General features: G+C 40.3%; 1 protein-coding gene across 2 annotated transcripts in view; it reads right to left on the bottom strand.

Moving 5' to 3' along the window:
- Positions 1-515: 515 nt before the first annotated feature.
- The window catches only part of LOC103480661 (glucosidase 2 subunit beta-like), a 149,799-nt gene continuing 128,978 nt past the window's right edge, over positions 516-21,336 (bottom strand). For both annotated transcript variants that reach the window (XM_008435689.2, XM_008435690.3), the window contains 3 exons: positions 21,235-21,306; positions 5,795-5,894; positions 516-1,797 (listed from right to left, as the gene is read on the bottom strand). In XM_008435689.2, coding sequence (XP_008433911.1) covers positions 1,660-1,797; positions 5,795-5,894; positions 21,235-21,306 — 310 coding nt within the window. In that variant the 3' untranslated portion in view covers positions 516-1,659. The remainder of the gene's footprint in view (positions 1,798-5,794; positions 5,895-21,234; positions 21,307-21,336) is intronic.

Genomic DNA, 21,336 nt, shown 5'->3' with positions numbered 1-21,336 from the left:
ATGAGTTTTTCGTTATCTGTTCTAAGCGGGCGCTTGGTGAATTTGCTAGAGCTAATTAGCCAAATGCTAACTGTTTGCTGCACTGAAGTGTTCTAAGAGTAAACTTTGCTTTATAACCGGCTAGTTAAGTGAGCCAAGCTCCTAAATCTATGTCTAAGTTTGTGTTGATTGAATATTGACGTTTTGTTTTTACATTTACAGTTTAACCGGCATGTCCGTGTAAAAGCACTGAGCAATAAAATTAACAACACTTCCCCAAAGGCGAGTAGCTACACAAACTTTTGAGCATTTTTGTAGGAACCTCATGTGAACTCAGTGTTGGATGAGTTGGCCTTTCTCACAGGCTTTGCTCTAACAAGCCAAAAGTGTTTTGTTGAATTGGAGAAAACTACAAACCTACCAGTCAAGTTCTTCGTCTCATGTGACATTTCCAGAAAACGTACATTTTTACAAGTAAACTACTCAAAACTCCCTGTGAGATTATTTTACATTCGATGGAAAAGGGACAAAAACTGTTTAGAAATAAAACTTTAATACAGCAATTATGTGTAACGTAATCACTTTCTATAATATACAGTTACAAATATTTCATTTCCCAAGTGTAAGTGGAAAGTACTGCAACAACTTTACCATCTGATGGACATACTGACGTTTTTGTGCGTTCCTGAATACTTTCTGACCTTCCCTGCTGGATCTCAGCCTTCAGGCCCTTTGAAAATGTAAATAAGTAACAGATTTACATATTTGATCCTCTGAAGACAAAAAAATCTTGTTTACTGCTAAATAAACCAGATTCGTCAGCTCTTGACACAGAGAGGTACATTAAATTAATGTTGAATTAAACAGTTTCTTTCATTTTTAATATTAAGAGATTTGACCTAAATAAATGTGCGGTAACAGAATTACACAAACCAAAGCTGGAGCTAAAATGATCCATCAGCCGCCTGTCCAAACATCTAACATTTACAATCCGGCCATCCCATCTGATTCAACATAAACTTTGGCATCGATACTTTAAAACTGACTAAAAGTGACTGGAAATCCTACAAATTTCAGTCGGGGAAAAGAAAAACTGACCTCTTGACATTAACATTCTGTCTGCTGATTATCACTTTTTTTTTTTTTTTGCTTTTGGTCTTTTTGGTGATTTTTAAATATAACTTTTATTTATACATGTATGACGATATATCAAGATTTCTTCTTCTGATATTAAATAAAGGCTATATAATAAAGCGAACTCTACAATTCAGAAGAATGACAAAGCCACCGTCGAAAGTAGGCGGTTAAGTTCGCAACAATAGTAACCTGACTTTATGAAATCATTTATTGTAATATTGCTCTGTTTTGTAATGAAACCGAACTATTTCACAAACGTTTCTGTCTCAGAAATGTGTCGGTAATCGCTATATGGAAGCACAGAATGGTTATAAAATAGCAAAGTAACAGTCTATGCAAACCACAATAAAAGTGTTCATGGAACATCACTACAAAAAAAAAAAATACTTTCTGACCTCAGTCAAACTTGCTTGGAAGTATACACGTTCTGACAACACAGATGTCAGAGGGGACCCTCAGGACCCCGGCCTGTCACTGTGGGGCAAGCCAACAAGGGCAGGGGTCCAAGTTATTCCAGGCTAAGGCGGCAAAGGGAAGGGGAGGTCACAGTTCGCTGTGCACGCCCCTCTGCTTCAGCACCGGCTGACAGGCCACCGGAGTCTCAAAGTCCATGATGTACTGGCATTTGCTGGGTTCCTTCACCGATCGCAGGCCTGTCTCCGTTCCGCATGTCAGAGTGACCTAGAAAAGCACAGAGGAGGAGAATCCGAGGTGAAGTGGGGACGAGAGCTGCCGTTCCTCGAGTCGGGGAGCCTTTTATCGGTTTTAACGCACAGAGCGAGCCGACCGAAGACGCTCGGCTGCCCGATTCTGCTAGGAAAAGGTGGAAGCAAACAAGACTTTCAGGGCATTTCACATATTCACAGTGCATGCTGGCAGCTCCGGTGCCTGCAACCAACACGAGTGCATCCTCCTGCTGTCTCTGTACTTTGGGGATCACTGTGGGATAATGGAATATCACTGCTGTCTTCCCACAAGCAAACAGATCTGGAAGTGACGTGATTACAGTCGCCATGGGTCTAACGGTTTCACCTCTTTCACAAGACAGCAAAGAATGACTTATATTTTTTTGCCGTTGGTTTAGGAAGCCCTTGTATCATCCTGAGTCTTCGGCAGACACTTCTCTTTGCCATTTGAGGCAAGAACCAGACAGATATTACCATGCTGCTGGTTCAGTTTTGTTCAGTTCTTGAATAAAAACGAAAAACTTTTTTTTTTTTCCTTTATGTCACCTAGTATCTAGTTCAACAGAAATGTTAAATGTTTTTGTTCTGCCTGGTTAGACAAAATGTGCATAATTTATGTGAGTTCTGACTCAGACATACAAAACATTCAAATAGTTTTTTTTGGGAAAAACATCCATTTTAGTCCCACTGTTTGCTTTACTTGTCGTAAACAATTGAACATGAAAACATAAAAACAACATTGATTCAAAACAGATGGTTTGACTAGCAAACATCTGTGAGCTGCTTAGTTGTCGCTATGATTCATAAGGAGTTATATGTGTTAGAGTATTGAACATTGCCCCAGGCAGCTCCACTAAGAGTAAAAATCATGATGATGATGATTTAGGTCAGTACTGAAAACATCATCCTAACTTGTCAGGATTACCGATCTTGAGGTTATTGAGGTTAGGAAATATGTTTCCTTTTCAAATTTAGGTATTTCTCCTTATAGTTTTCTGAATGTCATGTTTTGAAAAGCAGATTGTTTTTGGATAAGAAGTGTCTTAATATTGATTTGAACAGTGCAGCAGTTGATATAATTCCCCAAGAGCAAAAGAAAAGATTGTGGATGTTAGCTTCTGCGGCCGTGCCAAGACAGTTTCCACAGCTACATATTAATGCTTCTTAAGGTACAATTGTTGTTTGAACTATTAAACCAATTAAATAAGTCCAAGCATTTTTAGAGGGGGATCTTGCATATTCACAGATTTCATCAAAAACTTAAAATAACAATACAGGTCATTGAATTTGAGTACCGCAGAACTAATTCTAGCTTTAGCATGCTAAGTTTAGCATGCCATGCTAAGGCTAAGGGTAGAATTAGCATAGCCAATCATCATGTATTTATGTAGCGAGTATGATTTTGACGGAGAAAGATATAAAACGCAAAATTTTAAGAACAGGAGGAGAATGCATTACCTACTACCCAGCTTAGCGAAGCAGACATTTTTTTTTTCTTTTTTGCTTTTATCAAACTGGTCGGACTAAACTAATATTGCAGCTAAATCCTTTATCACCACACATTTTAGATTGTGACTTTACCGTTTTGCATTGATCAAATTTGCACGGAAGAATTTCAAACGGCAAAGAAAAGCAACCAGCTACTTCTTTTGAATATGAACATCTGATTTTTTTTTTTTTTGACACAAGAACGTCTCTATAAATTATTTCGGATATAATGAGCGTCGAGAACATACGTACGCTGGCCCAATTTATCACACAGTGAGAGCAGCTGGTTACCAACCTGCGGTTGTTGTAGTCGGTGCTCACGTGTCGCAGCCCTGGCCTGAGAATTTAATTAATAAATTAAACAGTTGACTTCCCTCCCTCCCCACAGACCTGGTAAGATTAACTGCACAGTGCTTGAATTTGGGATTACCCCAAGTAAAACAATACATCACCGGTCCCTACTTGGGTGCAAAAAAGAAAGTGTTAGTTCATCCGAGTGAGAGAGAGGGAGCACCATCCAAGGCTAACTTTCGACATTTCAGATATAATGAGCGTCAAGTTCTGACGAGTCTTCATCTATGCTGCCTGCACACGGTTAGGGGGTCGTATCAAAGGAATTCAATTTAGTCTTTTCAAAGGGGGCCCCTGGATGGTTAGAGTACATACATTTACAAACGACGTTCACTGGGACCTGATCTGAAGAGGGGCAAGGGAGGAAAAGAAGCAGAGACCATTAAATGCGCTACATATTTAATTGAGCAAATTCTGGCAAAGAAAAAAAAAAGAAGAAGGAGGAAACCATGCAAATGCGTATAGTAAAAGAGACTGTAAGTGTGTTTGTGGGAAAAACAAAGATGTACGAGGATGCAAACGGAGGACCGCTGGTGCTGATCATAAAAAAAAAGGTTCGTTTTTATCATTCGGCATTAGAAAAAAAAGATGATTTTTGTGGAGGCCACGCAAGAAGCCATGAAAATGTTAACCTTTCAAACGGTTGATGAAGAGCTAATTGCTGGATTTGCAGCAAGACCCTTGCAGAAAGCAGAGAAATCTCCTAACTGCCCTTTATTAATGTGGCGTTATGAGGTTCATGTCATTGTTGTGTTTAGCCATCTCCCGCAGTACATGTCCCATTTGCATCGTTAATTCAAGTGTGTTCATGCTTAAAGGGGATTTAGCCTTGCAACATTTATTACTGAACCTTTTTCACCTCTGTGGTTAAAGCAGGATTCTTCACTGCCAGTTTTCCCTCATTAAAATAAATTCAAAATCCGACCCTGGTTTATGTTTTGTTCTGAAGAAGATGCGTTCTGGTTTTTTCCTCTTTCGGTCGCGATGATATCAACACCATAACTTGTTATGCTGCTGCGGAACATCTACATAGCAGCTTGTTTGGCCTCCCTTAAAGAAAATAAATAAATATAAAATTACGTTTTATTTTTTGTTTTTTTTTTACTACATTTAATCATCTAACATTTATTCTGATTTGCTTCCTGAGAATGTTGGCTAGATATGATAAAATTAGGTAAGCCACAAAAAAAATCTTCAGCCTTTCACTCCAGATTAAGATCAAACTATGTTCTCCAGAAACTGTCATCGCTGGATAACAGCAAGCTTAGAAAAACTCATTTTATGTGAAGGTAAGGGCTCGCATATTTTATTCCCCCACCCTCCTTCTTGGTGCTGCAGTCAAAATGGCATTGCTTAAGAGTCACATCTGAACCTCAATGTTTTCCCATAATTTACAAAAAACTCTCTTCAACGCTACCAGACAGGCGTATAATCACTTCCTGAACAAAGGCTCCAAAGCTTGAAGTTGTTCTTTTGTTGCAACTGTATAAACTATTTTGCACTTCCTTTGTCGCTTCACTAAATATGACGCTGGAGCTTCTTTTGAATGTCGTCTACCACCTAGCTAACTCAGCACTTCCCCGTCTCAGATCACTGTATGCACAATTTGGAGGTGTGTGTAAGTGTCCTGCCATTTCTGTTTTTTTGGACAGTGAATTTTTAATATCAGGAACTTGGTAAGATTTATTTATTTTTGGTACAAGAAGAATTGAAAAGCTTGACTAATACAACCATCTCAGGCACTGATACATTTTACCTCAGCTATTTTAATGCTCACTTTGTGCCTCTTGCTTTATTTGTTAAGACATGAAAAGTAAGTTTAGTGCTCAAGTTTAAGATTTATTAGAAATAAACGCCAAAGCTTATTATGCTTTTCGGTAAATTGTTTGACCTGTTTGAAAAAAAAAAACAACTTCTTCTCAACCACGTTTGGATCCGAGAACTTTAGTGACCTATTTAATCGTCTTATCTGATCCAATCTGTGTCCCAGTTAATGAATAAGCAGGTAAAACAAGAGAGCGCGTGAACGAAGCACGACCCCAAATGTCACAGGGATTCACATTAGCAGAAGTAACGCAGCACATAAAGTTGGATTGAGTGGACCAGGTCTGAGTGCGCCCGCTTGCCAGGGCTGCATGCTGATCTTTACTTACAGAGGTAGTGCGAGATCCTCCTTGCCAGCACGGCTCTCCGTTCTCATACACCATCTGACTGTAGCGGTTCTTCGCTGGTCCTGCCCACATTCCCCACAACCTGGAGCAAAAAGTGACAGAACAAAAGTCCATTGGGGCATCTTTTACGACTTTTATTGTGGTCTTTTAAAGAACACTTGGGAGAAAGTGAGAGAGTCTCTTTTTGTTTTTTTTTTAAACATCACTCAGTTGGCACATGGAAAAGCACTTTTCTCTCAGCTAAAATAATAATATAATAATAATAATAATAATAAAAAAAAAACTGGCAAGATGGCGAGTTTGGCAGGGCCGTTCTTTGGCACTGTTACTCAAACGTCCTCTCTTGCTCGACAATGGAGAGAAAATATTAATTACTGTTTTGTCAGAGCTAGATCGGCGCGCAGCCACACACAGGAGGGACACGTCGATACCAGTCTCGGATGAGCGGGCCTGCCCATCGCTAGCTAATTATACTCTCACCAAATATTTCAAGGGAAGAACGGAAACCAGACCAGGGTGCCAGTGAAAGCCGTCCAACGTTGCGTCGACATATGCACTTTCATTATGTGTTCTGACTTTCTCTGATCTCCTTGCTAAGCCTCACAATCTTAATTAAGGTAACAATTGCAGCCAGCTTGGCTGATTTAGTTTTGGTAGGGCACTTTTTTTTTTTCTTCTTTTTGTTGTGCTAATCTCAATTTCAACTATAGCGACTACTTTTTATCTGAAATAGTGAAGGCAGAGCACAAAGAATGACATCAATCTTCGTCTGACTCTTGCAGACATTTATGCCGTCTTTTTCCAGCCGCCCATTAATCATTGGGATAAGGAGCTATAAGAAAATATTAGAAGAACTTTACTGTTCATTTGCATAAGTGCCGTCCACACTGTTGCCAGTTCTTTCTCAAAGCTGCAACAGCTGATCTACGTGCCTCCACTGACCCTTCCATGAGGGGATAAGGCAGCGAAATCCGCTCTGTTTTCAGGGATTTTAATATTAGGAATGGCAATTTGCTTTGTAAACTATTATGACTTCACTTGTTTTATTGATGTTCATTCAAATATTTTACAGACTAAATAAAAAGGCTCATCTTAAGCTGCACTTTAAAAAAAATATAAAAAACAAAAAAAATCTGATATATATATATATATATATATATATATAATTATTTTTTTTTGCTTTGATATTACATACAATTTCAGTAAAATACTGTACAGCTCATACCATTGACATACTCTGAGTATTTTGCTCAAGCTGATATCTGTCAGGATCAGATTTTACTTTGTTGTACCTGGGAAGATTTCAGAAATATCATTTACTACTCATTTGACCTTGATGAGTCCAAACAAGATGTTCTCTTTTAGGAAAAATAAAAACAAAACACTCCTTTGCTTTTACAAACCCACAGCTGTCTTTGGGGTTTTCCACGTAGCTGCAGTGCTCTTCACGATGCGCACAGCTTATTTAAAAAGCCCAAGTTGGTCAGTTGGAGGTGAATTGCTCACACGAAGTGGACGCCGGTGGGGTCCGAGTGCGTCGACTTTTCTTCCCTTTCAGCATGTCTGATTGGGGTTTGAGCACCCTGTTAGCACCGGGATGCTTTTAAACGGATTGCTGTCAAGGTGAGTGCAGAAAGCTCCGGCGCTCCGGCTTTTCAGGCTGGTTGCTGGCGATCTCTTGTGCGTCACCTTCGCGCCTCCTCGTCCAACCATTCCCCGAGCTTTGCCGCCGTTACCCTTCCTCCGTTCGCCTCTGCTCTCGCTCTGCCGGGCCTTGTGTGCCCCGGGAGGAAGCGCGGACGCTGTCAATTAGGAGCTGAGTTATCGCTGGGATGTGGCCAACACACCGGTCTTTTGGACTCATGAGACGGGAAGTTATCGATAGATCATTCCCTGTAATAATACCCAGTTGGGCTTGGTATTGGCAGGCCATTTTCTAAAGTCAGTCTGCAGTTGCTTTTTTCTCTACTAGTTATTAACACCATCAACACAAGAATACATGGGGTCTTATGGCTTAATTGGATAAGATTAGGGTGCCTATCATCACTATGTAGTCTGACCTTCTGTCAGACCATGTAACCCCCCCCAACCCCCCTGGCTTTGCACGATGGACCCCCCCTGGGTTCAGTGACAACTTCATTTTCTCATCCAATTTGTCACAGTTTGGCTCTAAGCTGCATCCCTGACACAAGTCATGCTTGCCTGCACTTGTAGCAGCAGGATCAGATTCCTTAACTCATCCGGTCCAATGACTGAATGTTCTCATTTGCACCCATGTCTGCAGGGACTCATCCACCCCACCCCGTCCGGTCACCCCACTTAATGCCAAACATCTCTATCGGAACAACAGGCGAGGGCCACGTTTTGTCTGCGCTCCATAAAACGCCAGACGAACGACCTCGGTTTCAGTCGGCAAAAAGACAACCAGTGTCGCTGAGGAGTTGATGTCTTTCAGGCGTCCTTCGCTGTGTTTCAGCTAATAATCTAATACCTGCACGTTCATTTTGGCGTTTATAGAAGACATTTGATCAGAGAGATACAAGGGATGGAGGAAGAGAGAGAGAAGAAAGAAAGATAAATAAAAAAAGAAATGTAGAAAAAACACAAATTAGACAACAGGTGGGAAGAATTGTTTGGAAATGTACATTTTTTTTATATTTTTGTAGACTGAGTTGGGGAAACTTGTTCTAGTCCATCCTGCAATGTGGAAAAAGAAGCAGGCTGCAGAATGCAGTCTTTCTTTTTAACGATTAAGTGATGGCGAATATTAAAGAAACTCACTGTTTGGGGTGTAAAACACAGAGAATCTTATTTACAGACATCTGGATGGAGATTCATTCTGTTATCTGCCCTTCCTTAATGGCATGAAATGCACCGTCCGTCAAAGTTAAACCTGTAATAGGAATCACATCCAACCAGCTAACCCTATTATCCATACGTTGAGTAAAAACAGGACCAATACGCACATTAAGCAGCCAATGTCATTTAGTTTCCCTCTGAATTACTAAGGTGTGATTTCGATTGACAAAAGCAGATAGAGTTGTGATTAAATCACAACATTAAATTTGTTGCATCTGCAGTATTACCTCCAGGGTTAAATGAATAAATCCTGATAAATACTGTTTGTAAGTGAAAGGTCTCATTTACATTTTTTTTGTTTTTAATGTCTAAACACTGATTTAGAACTAAAAAAAAAAAAGAAATAGTCTAATCCTGATGAAGGGTAATTACCATTAAAAAAGCTGATTAGCTCCTCTTCTTCTAATAATAGCTTGAGCTGATTTAAGCTTCTCTCGCTTCCTTTAAAACGCCATGGTGACCACCGATTCTGTTTTAAACTTCATCGTCGCGCTAATCCGAACGCCTCGAGTGATAAGTCCTGGAGATCCACTGCTAATCTCGCTCAATGCTGAAAGGAGAGCTGCCCCCTCTGCTACAGCCACAAATCAACCTTTCAGAAGCAATTATCGTTTGGACAACCCCGCTCTGGTGTTAAAACACCCTGAAGATGCTGAGGAGGGAGGGGGCTTTGGGGGAACTAGGGCAAAATTTCTGCTTGTGTTGATGTTTGTGGGATTTGAGTCTCCGGGTGTTCGCCTGAGAAAAAGACGAGGAGCAGAACTCGTAGAAGAAGCAAACATAACGGTGGCCTCAAATGAACCCAGCATAAATCTGCTCGTTTGCCTTCTGTAATGTCTGGGATGTTTGTTAAGCTGATGTAAACTCACTGAAGCTTGTTTCTTCAGACTGAGAAAAGCACCGCCGTTATATACGCTTGTGTGAACGCGTACTGCCTTAAATAAAAAGAAATTATACGTCAGATGTAGAGTTTCTGCCCGGTTTGATTTAAGTATTATAATTTGCGGTTGTTTTAAAAGTTTACGATTGTGCCGAAACACAGGAAAACCAGGTAAAAACAGGCATATTTAAAAGTGCTGGAGTTGAATACAATACTTAACGATTGCAGTGCCAGCACCAGCCTGTACTATTGATTACAATGCAGGGTGGATCCAGGCTTTTATGTCGTACTTGCCGAACTTTGACAATTTGAATGCTTCAGCTGAAATCAAAGTCATTGGACTGTTTTCGAATCTGTTATTGAGTAATTGTTGCAAGACTGTGTGAACCGCAGCCACGGTTTTGTGCTCTTAGCAGGCTAGCAAGGCACTATTTGTTGTTCTGACTGCTGTCTGCTTCGAGGTTCGACTTCAGAGTGTGTACAGTGAAGGTATTCCCCATACATTGGTTGTAATGAGCTACTGAATCACTTCTATTATCACAAACAACTCTGCCCGTTCTCCTCTGACCTTTGAGATCAACAGGGCATTTCCATCCACCCGACTGCTGCTAATTGGATGTTTTCTCTTTTTTTTTGGTGTGTGAAAATCCCAGTAGATCAGCAGTTTGTGTAATACTCAGACCAGCCTCTTCTGACATCAACAACCGCGTCACATTCAAAGTCCCTTTCCTTCCTCATCCTGTTACTCAAAACTTCAGCAAACCCCCTTAACAACCTCCAGATCCTCAGGTGCAGCGAGTTGATGCTGTATGATTCACTGAGTCGCGAGGGACTGTCTGCCCCATGCTACCCATAACAAAGAAGATTGGTGTACACATCCAATATTTAATTGGATATGCACAAAAAAAATAAAATAAACTGACTGAATTAAGTATACTCAGGCGACTGTTCTCCAGTAGCAGCTTCTGAAACGTAATGTAAACCTTCTTTAGGCTGTGTAAAGTCTAAGCTCTTTCCTTTCACCTTCCCACCATAGCATCGACTCATTAGCCAGCGCAGCCATAAATTAGGCCTCACAGCTATGCTTTTCACTGCTCTAACAAGGGGTCTGGTGCAGCAGGTTAGTCTGCTCACTAGGCTGCTAATGTGCTAATCATTTACAACATGAGACACGGCAACGTTCCGGAAGGTAGAGAGAGTCATTTTAGAGCTGCTGGATGATTTCAACGAGCCAACTCGCACTCCTCTCGTCAAACCCCAGAAAACGCCCGTTCGCGTAGCCCCAGCGGTGCAGAGGACGGCTGAACCTCTGCCACTCTCGTCGGGTCACCAATCAGAGAGTGGCGCTCTGAGACGAGCCCGGGTGATGTCATTACTGTGCCAGGCGCCGATGCTGCTCTCGCCCTCCTGCCGCCCACTGTGCCCAGCACCTTCATGAATAATTCATACGCACAGGAACATGTGAAGGGCACATGCAGCCAGAGCTGTTTTTTTTTCTTTTCTTTTTCAGATTCACAAACACTGCATTTATGATTGCTATTTCTCTACCTTTACACTTTTCTGAACAATAGAGTAGAGAACTGTAAAATGGCGTCCAAATAAATGTACTGTACTTGCTGTAGGTCTGCCAGTTATATGTTCGGAAAACAGGTTAAAGGTTTTGTTTTTCACAACAACCTTTCAAGTATTTCTCTCATGTGCATCACCCTGACCCACACGGTTGCTATAAAAACATCGGTGGCACACATATTCTTTCACTTTCAAGGCCAAAGCAATTTCATGTGGTGATAGAAAAAAAAAAAAAAGAGTTAAGGATGTACATTTTATCAACACCTCCTGACAGACATTGAGCAGGACCTGATGTCGACCCCAAAAATCAGCATTCTGCTAACAGTTCGCTTGTGCCTTATTCAAGACCCGAGCTGTTGCCATGAAAACCCAGCAGAAAGGCCATCGGGGGTTCACAGTGTCAGCTCCCCCCCTGCTCTCTGCTCCCCGCCACTCTAACACACGCGAGAGTCATTACCAATCTGGCTTGATTACCAGATATCGTGTGGGCCGTCAGGAAAGAGGGCCATATATCATAAACACATTAGGGACCGGAAGCGCTTGTATGTAGGCCGAACATTTCCCCGCGACCGAGAACGAACGGAGAGGCTTCTGGCTGCGTCGTGGCACGCTCCTCCTCCTCTAAAGCACTGGGCACTAAGAGGCTGCCATGTTTCCAGGTAGAGAGGGGCCCCTCTCTCCGCTAATGGCACTCCAGCGAATGACCTTGACAGCTTGAAAATGAGCACATTAAGTAGAGCACTTAAATGTGCAATTATGCACTTGTTCCAGTCGAGGTGTCACTGCTCCGTAGGTTAAGATGAGAGTGGAAGGGGTGGGGGGGAAAAAGTTAAAAAAATAAAATAAATCATGTTTTTCAAATAGCTATCAAAACAATTAAAGGACCGGTGTGAAACGAACAGGAACGTCACTGCAATCGCTTAGACAGAATTTTTATTTTGTTTTTTTTAAAAAAGCAAACGTATAGGCGATATATACAGAGTTAATCTAATGCTATACGTCCTGTATCTTGTTTAGACTGAATAATACAAACCATCTCACTGGGACATATTAGCCAGCAAGTGAACAAAACGTCCACATAGTCGATGTTTCAACAGGAATAAAAATAGTCAAGCGTAAGATTCTGGGGCCAAATTGTTATGGCAAGATGATTGCATCAAATTATCTTCAAATATATAAGGAACATATAGATACGAGGAATTTGCCAAGCTCCTTCTGTTGTTTTCTTCCCACTTGGTCTCGCTATCTATACGTCTACTCTGCAATTTACTGCTAACTGAAATAAGAATGTTCAAGGAGACCGAAATGTTTCCGTTACTGATGGAATGATTATTTTTAAATTAAGCTGGAACACACAGAGTCGCATTACTTTCATAAATCTCAAACGATTAACTTCAATATACAGAAATGTACAGAGTGCTGGATGCTCAAAAAGAGCTCCCCCCCCCCCCTCCCATATATCTCTATGTAAATATCCACTGTACAACACATAGGCATATAGAACATATTTAAAGAACTATGAATCATTTATCATCTGCTATCTAGAGTCTGTTGCTCCTACACTGTGCTGCTTCCAGTTATTATTCATCAAGTACAGTGTCAGATGCTTTAGAAATGCTTGAGAGGAGCAGAAACAAATACTTTTAGCTGTTAAAATATTTAAAATATCATTGCACAAATACAATGATTGGGACTCTTAGTCCATAACTGGAGCTCCAAGCCAGGCTATTTTGCCACGAGTTCTTTCAGTGTCATTCATTGATTCAGTCAAAGTTCGTTTTTTTTTTTTTTTGTTTTGTTGTTGCGCTCATTTGTAACCTGTTTGTGTTCGATCAGTTTTGCAGCTATAATCTTGCAGCTCCCCAGCGACTGCAGCAAAATGGCCACCAATAGAGATAATTAGCTGCTGTACTTATCTCCTGTTTACACAGTTCACGTGCAGCTGCTGCAGAAAACTGCTAGCGCGCAGTAATTAATCTGAAAACAAGACGGAATCTGAAATCTTTTCCGTCAGAATCCCGTTCCTGCGCTGCTCTTTAAAAAAAAAGAAAAGATGTCAGGCTTTCGAGCCATCCTCACGAGAAATAGGCTCTTATTGATCAAAAGAGCATATTTCCATATTACCATGGTCACAGAGTGGAGTCTCTGCTTTCATGCCAATAAATTTGCTCAGCTGGATCATTCAAACTAAAGCCCCTCGAGGGACTTTGACAGCCTGGAGGCATTCACGTCGATGTACCTCTTTCTCTCGGCACCTGGGAGTTTTCTCTCACAGTCAGAGGATCTTCCACACGGAGGACAAAAAAAAAAAGAAAAAACAAAATAATGACAAAATAAAACACAGTTGTGCCAATGTGGTTGGGTTTTAAAGTGAGGCGGCGGTGAATGCGAGAGGAAAAAAAAAACACAAAAAAAAACACATCTTTACGTGCAGCAGATTTGCAAACAGCAGACAGATGTCAGCCACAAAGCACTTCCCTATTTGTATTTTCATGGTGGCCAGCACATCCCACTCTCTCTGGGGTTGCTCTGCGCTGTCATTTCAGCTGCTGAGCTCCTTCGTAGTGGGCACACACAGCCATTCGCTGTGGTTTCAATGTTGCTAGGCTACCTCACCGCTCCACTGTTTTCTGTTTGAAAATCTACTGTTCAATAAGGCAGTTCAAGGGAGACCTGTGGGTTTGAATACTGAGTGATGTGAACCTGCAGGAGTCACTTGTAGCACACGTGGACTTGTTTCTTGTTTGAGATTCTTGTCTTTATTTCCTCCTTGATTTGATTACATAATTTCATTACCTGCCTCTTCAACCCATACATTCGTTCAATTTCAATATTCAAACGTTTCTGTGCAAACCTTGCTTATTGGTACATTTTCTCTTCCAAGATTTTCACATTTTCCATATCCGTTTTTTTTTTCTCCAGACTTTAGGATTTTGGGAATGTTATGAAATCTTTTGACATAAGACTGAAAGTCTGAGCTATTGATGTGGGTACCAGATATGCCAGTGAGTACTTTCAGCTTGAAACCCCGTATAAATGTTTAGAACTCCTATGAAAGGAATTAGTACTTTAGTGCAAAGTGGTAAGGGTCCTGAGGTGATCTCAGTTTAAGCACCAAAATATAGTTCATCCAGGGAGTTCTGGCTGTGGTAGTTTGTGATCATCTGTTTTTCCGTTTCAAACACTAGTTCGAGAATCATAATAATCAGCTGTGGGGGGGTTAACCTGAATTAGCATGCGTTAACATGCTAGCAAGCACTGTGGTCTATTTTGGACAATGAAGTGAACAACCTCTGAATACTAATTTTCATGAACCACAGGACAATGAAACGTTACAGTTGAACAAACAGCACTAAAATCGGCTGACTCACTGGAAAGTGGAATATATAATAATTGAGTGGGTGAAACAAATACAGCTTACATTAGATATATTCGCGCATGGAGAATGTACTACCTTCAAATTCATCTTCTGCTGTCACTTATGCTGTGCACTACAGGGAGTGGAAGGAATTTTAAGGATTAAGCCAAATTTAGCCCATATAAGATCACCCCAATTCATAAATATGTTATTATACTCAAATTTTACCCTGGTGAAATCGTTAAAATGTGATTCCATGTCGGAATATTATAAAGTACAGATGATAAAACAATCTAAAACATTTAAGTAGAAATTCAAGCAACAGGCAGGAGGTCACACCATAGAAAAACAAGCAAAAGCAGAGCTGACTGTAGAGAACCCGACAGAAAAAAAAGTATTAATATGGAAATCTTGCTACCTGAGAGGGTAAAAATGCTGCAAGAGGCGACAGGTTGAATTTCATTATCTATTTGTTTGTTGCTTAAATTAATTGCTATTCCATCATCTGATAAATGATGGAATAGGGATGAAAAAATGGGTAATAACTCTCTGTTGCATACTTAAAGCAAGAAAGTGAGATTCAAAATATATCGGGAACAAATGAACTGCCAAAGAATATCCACCCAAAAAACATTACAAGACTTAGTGAGGCACAAAATACAAATGGGAGAAAACCTAAACAATGCTCAACATTAGAAAATATGGGTAATAACCCCCCTTTACCCCCACTGCACGTTCTATTCTGGCATGCATTCAGCTTTGGATTTTGGGCTCATCCAAAGCTTGAACTGTCAAACACGCCGATTAAAAGGGTGAAGGGTGAACAAGCAAGTCGCTTGCCAGGACCCACACAATTTCAGTATTTCAGTTTTTTTTTTGTTCTCCTTGTGTGCTGCCTATAATCCCAAGTGTAAAACAGTTTGACCCTTGCACAATAGAAGGTCGGGCTTCTCGAACTTTGCTGGGCAACACAAGCCGACCCCCCCGACCCCGGCTGCGTGGCTACCTGATTTCCCCTGAGTCCCAAAACAAAAAACTCATTTGATGACCCCTCCACTGATCCCATCCTCCTCCACAGTTGGATTCAAATCATCTCTTTGTCCTCTGAATTCCATATATTTATGCTGCTTTCTTGTGTGTTTTGTTTCCTCTGAAATTGAATTTATATTCTTTTATCATCTTACATATTTACTGATCAAACAAAAGATGTGGAAAAAATGTTTTTGTGTGTGTTTTTAGAACAATTTGTAGCAGCTGTGGCTATTTCTACGTGCCTTACCGTGGGCTAAGTTTGAAAGGATCTTCATTAATATTTCAAGTACACTTCTGGAAAGGTTGTTATAAACGGATACACAGTTAGCATACTCAATGTTTGTTTTTTGGCTGTAGTTTTTGGAGTTTACAGGAAATGGGCTGAACGGGAATTACAGGACATTAACATTCTTCCAGAATAACCTGTTTTCAAACTTGAATGTGTAAAAGTCTAAGCAGTGATGCTGCCTTTATTTATCTAACAAATAGGGATTTAAAAGTGAAAGCAATATCCGCGTTTGCATCTAACTTGAAAGGACAAGTGACGTTTTGGATTACTATGGGTATTACTCTACTTCTTATTACTAGCTGGCGCTAAACTTTTCATTTGTGTCCAACTTTGCTTTCTTAAAAACGGTGATGCGATATCTATAAATTAAGACATGTTTTAAATTTACATTTACTTTTGAACTACAGGGCCAAGATTTGTCACAAACGATGCTCGACAATGATCACAACGCCTGAATTCAATCAACTACTGTCAATAATTTTGACAGTATAATTTAAATGATTGCCATCATCATTATTGTTCTTCTTCTCATTGGTATTATATTCAATAATAATCGTCCCAAAAACTATCAGTTAGTTTAGAGTCAAGAAAATTGACTGTTTACTTTTGGAGAAACTGAGAAGAAGACATTACTGTGTTTCGTTGTTTACCTTTCACAGAATGTATCACAATTGCAAGTGTGAAATTATTGAGTACTCAGTAAATATTCTTACTCTTCAGACTAAATTCTTTATTTTTCAGTCAAGAAGAGCCTTTTGAATAACTTCAACCCCATTGAAGCATTAGCCAGTCTCAAGTAATGTAGTTGCATGTTTATCTGTCTTTTCAGATGAACCATTTCCGGTTGTGTGCATTTACCAACTTATTTCACCGAGTGAGTCTTGTTGTTTTTTAGGGAGGAGGTTGGTGGGTAGAAGAGGGGGATCATGAAGACGGACGACGCTGTCATACCGGGATGGTGTTTGTCGCAATGCAAGCATTTTCCTCCGCTCTATTATCGTTACTATTGCTGATGTTATTGTTACAACAGCCGTCTCAGGAAGTCGTTGAGCTGCTGAGGCCGAAAGGCAGAGAAGTGAAAAGGGGGGAAGTGAGAAATTGGAATTCAAGAAGCGCAGTGTGTGTTGTATAATATCTGCATTTACAGATAATTGGGAGCATGGAGTATGACTGCCGTACATTCAGAATTTATTTTTTATTTTTTAAACTGCCACACATGTGGACACATTAAAAGAACAGAGTGTTCCAAGTTGGTTCGTCGTTGAGAACATTTGTATAGTTAACGGACTAATGTCAAACATGCTGCAAAACCAAGAAGAATGAAGAAGGGCTTAGGGAACAATTTTCACTTCATAAGCCGCAACCACAATGAGCTGTAATCACATGCAGAGCATCAAATCCAATTTTGTTCAAATGGTTTAAGCATGTGTTACTAACGGCATAAAAACAATAGTTGGAGTCGAGGTTTCGCATGTTACCTCTCTCCTCCGTTTCATTCGGCTGTCCTTTAGGACGCTGGAGCAGGTGTGATAAATGCTACCGTTTAAATCAAAGCCCTCCACTCTCTCCCTCCCTCAGCCCTCTGGGGAGAAACAGGATGCCTCCATGCAGATTGATATCAGGAGGCCCAGCAAGCTCTGACTGATGGTCTGTCTGGATAAAAAATGAACTTTATACCTGCCATTCTGGTTGTGATTCATGTGTCTCCTCTGCCATCCGCGCAGACCTTCACTACTGTACATGCTCTCTGAAAACTGTACATTTTATCACGTACGCGTCCAGAAAAACACCAAAGTGTTTGCATTCACTAGCTTACATTCGCAAATTTTCCAGAGGCTGAGCTAAACATAATATCAAAGGCAGTTTAAGTCTCCTCGTCAGATTCTGTGCTAATTAAATATACAGCTTCACCTCAACAAATTAAAATGTCATTGAAAAGTATCTTTCAGTAATTGAATTTTTAAAAAAAGGACATTCATTTATTATATAATTTCATTGCAAACAGAACTATAACAAGATCTCAATTCTTTTAGTTTTGTTCATTATGTCTTATTGCTAATGAAAACACAAAATCCACAAACTAGAAAATCGGAATTTTACATAAATGTAATAAAAAGCATTTAAATTCGGCAAACGCAATTACCAGCTATCAAGATTATCAACTTGACAGCTGGCAAGCTAGTCAACAAGATAAGAAACAAAAACATACCAATAAAGGCTCATAGACTGCTGTGTGTAAGCTTACCTGTGGAAAGCTTAATGAAAGAAAACAAAGTAGAAGAGAAATGCCAAGCAACAGGGATAATTCCAGTCTTGAAATGGAAATGATGCAAATCTCATCCTGTAGTTTGACGGAGATTCACTGGGTGTAGAGTGCTGTTGCCAGACACAGACCTAGGACATGGACCAAAAACTGTTGCCTTTCTCTGTTAAGGGACTCTATAATCAGAGATACCAGGGTTTTTTAGTCTGGTTAAGGAGTAAACGACTGGACGGCTGTAAAGTAGTCCAAAGTCTTCTATTAGGAGTAAAGGTATCGGACTCTGGAGGAAGAACGCAGAAGCAGAGATCCCAATTACATAGTGAATGATGATTTGGGGAGCCATGTCATTAGTTGGTTTTGGTCCAGTTTTTTCCCCCCAAGTCTACAGTCAGAAATCACCTACAAGATTATTTTAGAGTGCTTTATACATCTTTCTGTTGACAAGCTTTTATGGAGATGTACACTATATTATTCTAATAAGTCATACTCATACTTAAATTGGCAGACTACATACCTGTGACATGTAATCACTGAAATACAAAAACTTTTGATGATATTAAGTTATTAAGACACACCTGTAGCGTGGGAAAAAAAAAATATAAGTATATCTTTGGAATCTTTGGATCTGTGCCATTATTGGCAGAGATTTTGTTCCAACTTCAAAGATGTGTTCAACCAACGTTCTCGTTTGGTCCCGTCAGCCCCTCCATACCATCATGAGTGACAGGCAGACAGAGCGTTGGGGTCACATTACTCAGAGTTAGCATTCTGTTCCTCTTCTTTCCTGCACCAACAACATGGTGAAGCATTGCACTTTGCGCTCCAAACGGGAGAAGGTAGTGTGGGAGGCGGTGGTGCAAAAATGTAAAATGCAGCCCCGGCTTTGGACTCCAATTAATTTGCCATTTGAAAATGGAAAAAAAAAAAAAAAAAAAAACAGGAAAAAATATATTTATATATTTGCTGAGGAGGGTAATTGCACATAAATTAGCCTGTAACATCTCACTTTAGTCGGCTAGTGAAGACAAGTCACGCCTGATTCAGAAGAAGACGACATATTTTGACAATGTCGCGAAGCCTGTGTGGGGTTTTGGATCTTCCGCCCTTTGCAAAACAAGTTAAGGGTGTTGAGTTATCATGTTTAGTTGTTGTCCTTTGAGAGATGTTACAGTGAATCAGTGAATAAAGCCGTTTCAGTAGCGCTTCCAAAATCAGTGGGATTGAATTCCAGGACCTGCACACTATTAAAAATTCTGAGGGCTAAGGCCAATGAGGGACTTTTGGAGAACAGAGGAGAAACAACCTATTATTAAAAACAAAAGCTATGTTTTTTTTTTTTTGACTAGAGAATTGTTTCACAGAAAGTAGATAAGAGGCGTAACAATGCATTTGCTAATGCAACACTCTGGAGCTCTATGACAACACCAGGACAGCTATAGTTCAAAAGCTAAAGAAGTGGAGAAACCTGAAAATTAGATGAAAAATACAATATAATATTTGTCAAAGATTGTTAATCCTGAGGACGTCAATGCATCAGATTACAACTGCAGTGTAACGTTAAAAATCAGCCAGAGAGTGGATGATCTTGGAGAGGTACGACGTAGAGAGCATCCTGGCCTTTTTCAGCTTTCATAGTGAGGTCGTGGCTGAGCATTTATTAGTGCCAATTGTAGGCCGACAGTTCTATGATTTATTTATTGCAGCGCTCTCGTGAGGCTGGCTGGTATGAAAATTGTGACCTGCCACTGAGCAAGCTTCAACCAATAGAATCTTGCCAAACACCTGAAATCCACAATCTCTAAATCAATAGATATGTCACCATTAACAAGCCCCTTGTGCGTAGTAATTGGTATGTGCTTAACTGCCATACAGTTACAGAGAAATGCACAAACCTCCAAATTGCGCATAGGCTTGTTGTTTATAGTTGGAAGGAAGATGTGGGTGAAGTAAATGCACTTTACGATTGATGTAAAGCGCATTTACTCACTGTCAAATAGAAACTCCTCGTGCTTTTCAAGTTTAGTGAAAAGCAGGAGGAAGAAGTGTGACCTGTGGCTTGTGGGGTTTATAATATAATAGCATAAAAGTCTCAGCACAAAACATTAAAAAATAAAGTAGATCCTCCAACGAGTTGCTACAAAGAAGTAGCTCACCACCATCAAAGTGTAAATGTGGGTGTATGACTGAATGTAGTGTAAAGCACCTTGGAGTCCTCTGAACTCAATAAGGTGCTAGATAAGTTTCCCATTTATCACCAAAATACTTCTTTAGCTTTTGAACTATAGCTGTCCTGTGAGGCTAAAATGACTCAAACAGATTCCACAGCTGATGAATCACTGTCATGGTGGTAGAACTGAGAACACATCCAGAAGAAGAAAATCAGGGTTGCGTTAGAACAGAGAACAAAGAATCGCGATTGCCTCAATGCTGAAATCAGGTTTGCCTTCGTCCGCTGACGTGTGAACAGCTGTTGAGTTCCTGAGGACTTTGGGGATGCCTTATCTCGTTGTGATGGGGGCCTAACATACTATGCTGGAAATTAAAACTGTAAAGTGAGATTCCCTAGACATAAGAACTAGAAAGTATTTTCTGACGTCTCACCCTGATGTCTCCCATAGCATTTATGACACACATCAAACCCCAGCAGTTGATGGAACCATTTCCAAGGTTACAGTCAATCACTAGCATGTTGTGATGAAACTGAAACCCTTAGAGGCATGAAAAAAGAAAAAAAAAACACAACCCCGGCAGTATATGGAGCCAGACCCATTTTTCCTGGATCAAGAGGTATTAAAACTATAAAACACATCTGTTAGAGGCTGATTAAAGGTCACAAGAATCAAACAGCGCCTGAATGAGGTGGGGAAAAAGAAATCAAACAAATATTGATCTAAGGCTAGCTTCCACATAAGTAAAGCGATGGGATTTGTTTCAAGTTCATTCATGAAAAGGAAACTTATCATTTTATTTACCTAAGAGGGAACATGCTCTGCAGCAGATTCTAAATGTCAGAGCAGAACGCATGCACAGTCACTTTGGAAAGAATGTTTTTAAATCAAGTTCCTCCATAATAGATTTACTATTTCCCCCACTTTGGCTGACACATTCTGGCAGGTCATCGATTGAGATATTTCACTCTGGAAACCAAATAGACAGAGATCGAGGTACTTACCCTAATGAGACCTCTGTTCCTGCTGTGCTCTTTTGTGAGACCGTATTGAATGGGCACAGGGTATACATGTACCTGCAGAGGAAATAGAAAGGAAATGTGCCT

Source organism: Poecilia reticulata, chromosome 18, assembly GCF_904066995.2.
Source record: "Poecilia reticulata chromosome 18, P_reticulata-male-v2, whole genome shotgun sequence".
Taxonomy (NCBI): domain Eukaryota; kingdom Metazoa; phylum Chordata; class Actinopteri; order Cyprinodontiformes; family Poeciliidae; genus Poecilia; species Poecilia reticulata.
This window is presented reverse-complemented; position numbering and strand designations above follow the sequence as displayed.